This window comes from Phalaenopsis equestris, unplaced genomic scaffold (genome assembly GCF_001263595.1).
Source record: "Phalaenopsis equestris unplaced genomic scaffold, ASM126359v1 Scaffold000022, whole genome shotgun sequence".
NCBI classification, from domain to species: Eukaryota; Viridiplantae; Streptophyta; class Magnoliopsida; order Asparagales; family Orchidaceae; genus Phalaenopsis; species Phalaenopsis equestris.
Window position 1 is genome coordinate 1,446,433 of NW_018164464.1, and position 6,075 is coordinate 1,452,507.

At 31.1% G+C, this 6,075-nt stretch overlaps 2 protein-coding genes across 2 annotated transcripts in view; both read left to right on the forward strand.

Moving 5' to 3' along the window:
* The window catches only part of LOC110018445 (probable ribosome-binding factor A, chloroplastic), an 84,323-nt gene that overhangs the window by 72,556 nt on the left and 5,692 nt on the right, over positions 1 to 6,075 (forward strand). The window lies entirely within an intron of this gene.
* On the forward strand, positions 955 to 2,585 carry LOC110018443 (U2 small nuclear ribonucleoprotein B''-like). The gene is made up of 3 exons (XM_020715760.1): positions 955 to 1,091; positions 1,551 to 1,723; positions 2,378 to 2,585. The coding sequence occupies exons 1-3, from the start codon at positions 1,019 to 1,021 to the stop codon at positions 2,576 to 2,578; spliced, it is 447 nt and encodes a 148-aa protein (XP_020571419.1). The 5' UTR covers positions 955 to 1,018; the 3' UTR covers positions 2,579 to 2,585.

Consider the following 6,075-nt stretch of genomic DNA (forward strand, 5'->3'; position numbering starts at 1 on the left):
AAACGTGCTAAATTAAATTTAAGTTTATAAAAAAAATGTTATAATAAAAAACGTACTCTCGAATAAGAGAAAAACTATTACATCAGGAGTCTTGAACCAAAACTGCATCATAACTCCAATCACAATGTGTCACGTGTACGGTCCGACCCTACTAAATAAAAAAAACTAAATGGTTTAATACACTGCGGGGCCGGACCGTACACTTTTTTGCGCGTTGTGAGTAGAGCTCTGATACAGTTTTACATCAGGACTACTTATGTACTATTTTTCCCTAAGAAGAACCTTTACATTTGTATATATTTCAACGCCAAGTAAAAACCTAAATATTGATCATTGAATAATAATATCTTCAAAATATAATTTTTACATCATCATAGTAATATTATTATTACATAAAATAAATATTACTTCTTAGCAAAACAATCAAAATCATAAATTTTACAAATATCTCCTCTAAAAAAAAGGGAAGAGGTGGGCAACATTTACTTACATACATACCATATTATTCTTATGTATTTACATATCAAATATCTAAATTTTTATATTCACATACTGACAGATCAAACTCGTGATATCGCATAAAAAATACGACCGCTATTAACAAAAGTAAAAAACACATTTTCATGCATGATTTATGGTAACAAAGTATGGTGAATATTAGTGACATTTACAAATATTTCACAATTTTATGTATTTACATAGCTACCCCTAATCATTCATATTTACATTTATATAACTCAGATAGTTAAAATCACATCAAAAATATCATCAAGAGTTTTGGTATTTTCATGCATATGTTTGTATCAAAATTTGGGTCTAATATCTAAATATCTAGAATTATGTGGCATGTACACAAATTTCTCTAAATCTAAATATCAAATTTGGCTATAATCATTATTAAATAATTAATTAAATCATGACACTATTTAAAAGCCCCGAAAGAGCCCAACTGTTTGTTCCGATAATCAGAGTTTGTACAGATCGCTTCCTCCGATTTCTCCTTCGGCCGATCGTAGCCATGCTTTCCGGCGATATTCCTCCGAGTCAGACCATCTATATAAGAAATCTCAACGAGAAGGTGAAGAAAGAAGGTATCATCCCATTCCTTCTACATAAGAAGCAATTAGGGTTTAGGGTTTTCTTTTGTTTTCGTCCAATATGAGTAGTTTTTGCTAGTGCGAACTACTCTCGAGCTCTCTGAGTCCCTAATTTGGGTTTGGTATCGTATTTATCTCTTTTTAATCATGAGTAGTTTGCTTGGCAGTTACTAGGGCTTGTATTAGCTCTATCTTTTTCATGGACTTCTAGAACAACTGCATCTCTTGTCTTCTTCTTCTTCGAAGGAGTTTTTAAATTTATTTTCAGATGTTCATGAATTGAATTGACGGTTAGATCTGGGGTTTGAAATATTGTTACAAATGTAATTTGAAATATTGTTACAAATGTATTACGAAGTTTGTATGGAGAAATTTGATCGGCCTCCCTGAGTTAAAGAGTAATGATAATTTTCTCTAGATTGATCACTTATTTTCTTAAAACTATTTTTGCAGAGTTGAAGAGATCAATTTATGATCTATTTTCCCAGTTTGGAAGGATTTTGGATGTTGTGGCCTTGAAAACCGAGAGACTCCGAGGTCAAGCATGGGTGGTGTTTAGCGAAGTTACTGCTGCTAGTAATGCAGTTCGGCAAATGCAGAGCTTTCCGTTCTATGATAAACCTATGGTGTGCTCCTCTGAATCCATTTTTTTAAATAACAGTATTATTCTGAAAGATTTACGTACCTACCAATTTATTCTTATTTTTTTAAAGGTGTATTTTACCCTTAAACTTCAACACTTTGCATTGCTTTGTGGAAATATATTTGGCATTATGGGAAGACATTGTAGGTGTTCCATGGTTTTAGCGTTCGTGAGCTTTACTGCAAAGTACTCCATTTTACAACTGAAGTACTGAAATCTTTAGTTATGCTACAAAAGTGATATACATTGTATGAATAAAGTTTTATTTGGGGTTTTATTCTGGTTTACATTCAACGAGTTGTAAATTATTGATTTGATAGGTATAATTTTGTTTAGAGTTTATAAATTGTAACAGTTTATAATGATTTTTTATAATAAAGGAATTAATTTTTTTTTTTTAATGTTTAGACCTTCGCCGTTTTTATTTGTGTTTATTACTGTTTTTATAATTCATTTTAACGTTTGCACAATCAGCATCGAATGCTCTCACTGTAAATGAAGAAATGAAGCATTTTTCTTTGTCAAATAATGCCATTATTATGCTATTAAAAATTTGCTAGTCATGTTTTTTTGAGTGCTAATGTTTGCATGCACGCTTGAGATTTTGGTCTTAATTGACACAGTTTACTTTCTTTAGAGGATACAATATGCAAAAACAAAGTCTGATTGTGTTGCAAAAGCAGATGGGACTTATGTTCCTAGAGAGAAGAAGAAGAAACAAGAAGAGAAAGGTGATTTTCAGAATTTTATTATGATGAATTATTACAGGATTGCTAAGATTATGCGAAGTTTTGTAAATAAAATCATTACCTTCTGTTTTAAAACTTTTTTTTATTGAAAATGAGCATGGGAACTTTTACATTGCCTCACTTTAACTCAAGCAGTTTCTTGTTCCTTCTCTACTCTAAGGAACAATATTTTTGATTCATAACATTTAAGAAGATTTATTCTATAGATTTTTTATTTTTTGTATCTTTTTTTTCTTTCATATGGTTTTATTAGGCAAATAAAGATGCTTTTTAAAAGAATGAAAATTAGAAATAATGCTAGAACTTGCATATTTGTGATGTAGTTATAAGCAAGCAAAGAAACATGCATTGTTGATTTGTAGGCTAGAACGTGCCTTAAGAGTGAAAGGGGAATATGGCATGAACTCTTAAGCCTAGAATGTGCCTTGTCCATGAAATGGAGCGACCTCATGTTCTTTTACTCTATTTAATAATTTTCCCAGTTATCAGTTTTGGGCAGCTTTAGTCCTAGGCTCATTGGAAAGGAAGGACCGGTGAAAATCCGTTTATGGATGGAGAATATCAGTTCATTCATAAGGAATCTCTATATCCACTACAATGAGGACATAAGAACGGTGGCATTCCAAAATGCTATTTATAATTTGTGAAATCCTTTTTTGAATGATTCTATGTCTGTGTGAATATCTTTACTTTTGATATCATTTTCTCTATATGATACATACCACCCATTCATCTTACCTAGATTCCTTACATTTTTGCTTTTAGAAGAGCCTAATAAATAGAATCTTTTGTTATTTTATAGATTGATTGAAACAAATGAGAAATTCAAGAATTTGGTGATTTTAGTGGAATCAAGTTTGTAAGTAATAGAATGAAGCTATGCTAAAGGGCAATGGAACTTAGGATTAATTTAGTTTTATGCTAAGAAGATCAATGTGATTAATGGAAGTGTATTGAAAACAAAGAAATGATCTTTATATAATTCCTTTATTGATGTTGATGAGGCATATGCTTGAGTGCCAAGAGAACTGATTAGTATGTGCTGATAAGAAAATATATATTTTAAATTTAATTTGTACTTGTTAAAGATGTGTATTATGGAGCATTGACTAGTATTAACAGTTTGTCTTGTGTGACCAACTACTTTTGGATCATAGTAGGATTGCATTAATGATCAAACATTTTCTTTCTGTATTGCTTATGGATGTTTTTAAATCTTTTTCAGTATGAGGAACCTAAATCTTTGCTGTTTGTTAATGAAATAATTCTAATGAGTGAGAATTCAATTTGAAATGATTGAAAGCTGTAGTATTAAATAGAATTACAGGTTGTTCAAATTAAGTAAGTACCCAACCACATTAATGATACACATCTTGTAATGGATCGAAGCTTACAAAAAATATTCAAGATTAAGTTACGTCAATGTATCCTATCTACAAATGAAATAATCCTACAAGTGAGATATCTATTAAAACAAGTGTAATTTATGATCAGTGAAGGAGTGTTTTTTGAAGGTAAGAAGCTTTGTATGGATGGAAAAAATATCACATATGTGATAGAAGTATTAAATGGCATGAAATTGACAATTATTAATCAATATTGCTAGAAGATCAAGTGATGCCTAGGTATGCTAGCGTACAAAGGATGATTTCTTAATGATTTAATTTTTATAGCTGAAGTTTGATGGTTAAAATGCAGAAATGCTTTATGATTGCTATATATGATTAGAGAAGAGCATACATGCAAAGTGAAAATTTTAAAACTACAATTAAGCTAGTTTTACTATGTAAGCCCAAGTGTTAGGCGATAAAGAAGACTTTGATAACTAAGTTGTGTTTATGAGAAATAAAAATATTGAGATTGATGTGCGTTAAAAGAAGGGTAGACTAAGAATGATTTTGTTTGAGTTTGTGAGAGTAACATCTATTGTGGAGAAAAGCTTAGAAATTAGACTAATGGTGGATTGGACATGTAGAAAGGAGGCGAGTGGATGCTCCAATAAGAATTTGTGGATGAAATATGGAGAAAATCTTAGAAATTAGAATAATGGTGGATTGGACTGAGTTTGAGTTTTCTAGTATGTCAAATTGTGATATCAAATCAAGTGGCCCTATGGTTGAAGTTTTTTAAATTTTATAGGGGCATATTAAAGTTGATTAGAGCGACACCGGTTAGGATCCTACGGTTCTCTCGTTCTGACACCACTATTTTCTATTGGATTCACTTAGTCCAAATGAACTTACTAAACTCAACTTAATGAGTTTCATAATTTTATTTAGACTGTGGGAAGCCTCGTTAGCAACGAGTGGATGCTCCAATAAGAATTTGTGGATGAAATTGATGTTGAGGGTTAGGAAAACAAAAGTGGTAGAACAAATATTTATGATTAGAAATCATATTATAAGATTGTGTGCATGTAGTTATTTAGTCATGTAAAACTCAACAAAGGGTATGGAGTTAAAAATGTTGACCCAAATTGTAAGGATAACTAAAAGTAATTTTGTATGCCGAATATGATTCTGGAGCTAAAATTATAATTTGACTTATTTTTAATCTAGATTTTGAGAAGCATCTATTATTGTCGAAAAGTGTTTGAACAAATATTTATGATTAGAAATTATATTATAAGATTGTGTGCATGTAGTTATTTAATCATGAAAAACTCGACAAAGGGTATGGAGATAAAAATGTTGACCCAAATTGTATGGATAACTAAAAGTAATTTTGTATGCCGAATATGATTATGGAGCTAAAATTATAATTTGACTTATTTTTAATCTAGATTTTGAGAAGCATCTATTATTGTCAAATTTATGATAGGCTTTTGGATAAAAAAAGGAGAATTACAATACTCAAGTTACTTGTATTAGATATATTAATTATTTCATTGAACCGACCTAATCTCAATTAAATTATGTTTCTTTATAGTAAAAGATATGACGAGTTCAACGAGGTTAGGCTTTTTTTGTAATAGGAAATGTGGAAACAATTCAATAATATTGGAATACGCAACCAATGGTCTTGTTAATCGATAAAAATATTTATATAAGGCCTGTTTTGGGAAGTTGTTGTTTATTAAAAACAGCTGTAAAACTGCTGAAGAATAATCTGATGTTAAAAAAAGTACGATGGCTATTACAATTTTTTGTTTTTTTTGTGTGGAAACGTCACGCCGCAACTAGAAAGTTGCCACCACACCTAAGTCAGGACCAGTGGAAAAACACGTATTTTAGCGGCAGATTTTTGAAAAAGCCGCCAAAACGCAGTTTACCCAAACAGACAAAACTGTACCGCACCGCCTCCACACTGCCGCCCCAAGCAGACTCTAAAGCATGTTTTATGGTGTTTTATATGAATTATCTTTGGCTTTAATTTTTTATACTCGTACTTTTTTTCATAAGTTGTTTCTTTTTAGAGCCACCTGAGTAGAATACTTGATCCATGATTTAGTTCTTGATATTTCAGCGGCAGATTTTTGAAAAAGACGTCAAAACGCAGTTTACCCAAACAGACAAAATTGTACCGCATCGCCACCGCACTGCCACCCCAAACAGACTCTAAAGCATGTTTTATGGTGTTTTATATG

What these genes read in the sequence shown, in the direction of transcription:
- LOC110018443 (XM_020715760.1), top strand. Translation starts at nt 1,019, where the DNA reads ATGCTTTCCGGCGATATTCCTCCGAGTCAGACCATCTATATAAGAAAT. An exon ending in CGAGAAGGTGAAGAAAGAAG is followed by an intron (nt 1,092 to 1,550) that starts GTATCATCCCAT and finishes CTATTTTTGCAG; the next exon opens with AGTTGAAGAGATCAATTTAT. An exon ending in CGTTCTATGATAAACCTATG is followed by an intron (nt 1,724 to 2,377) that starts GTGTGCTCCTCT and finishes TACTTTCTTTAG; the next exon opens with AGGATACAATATGCAAAAAC.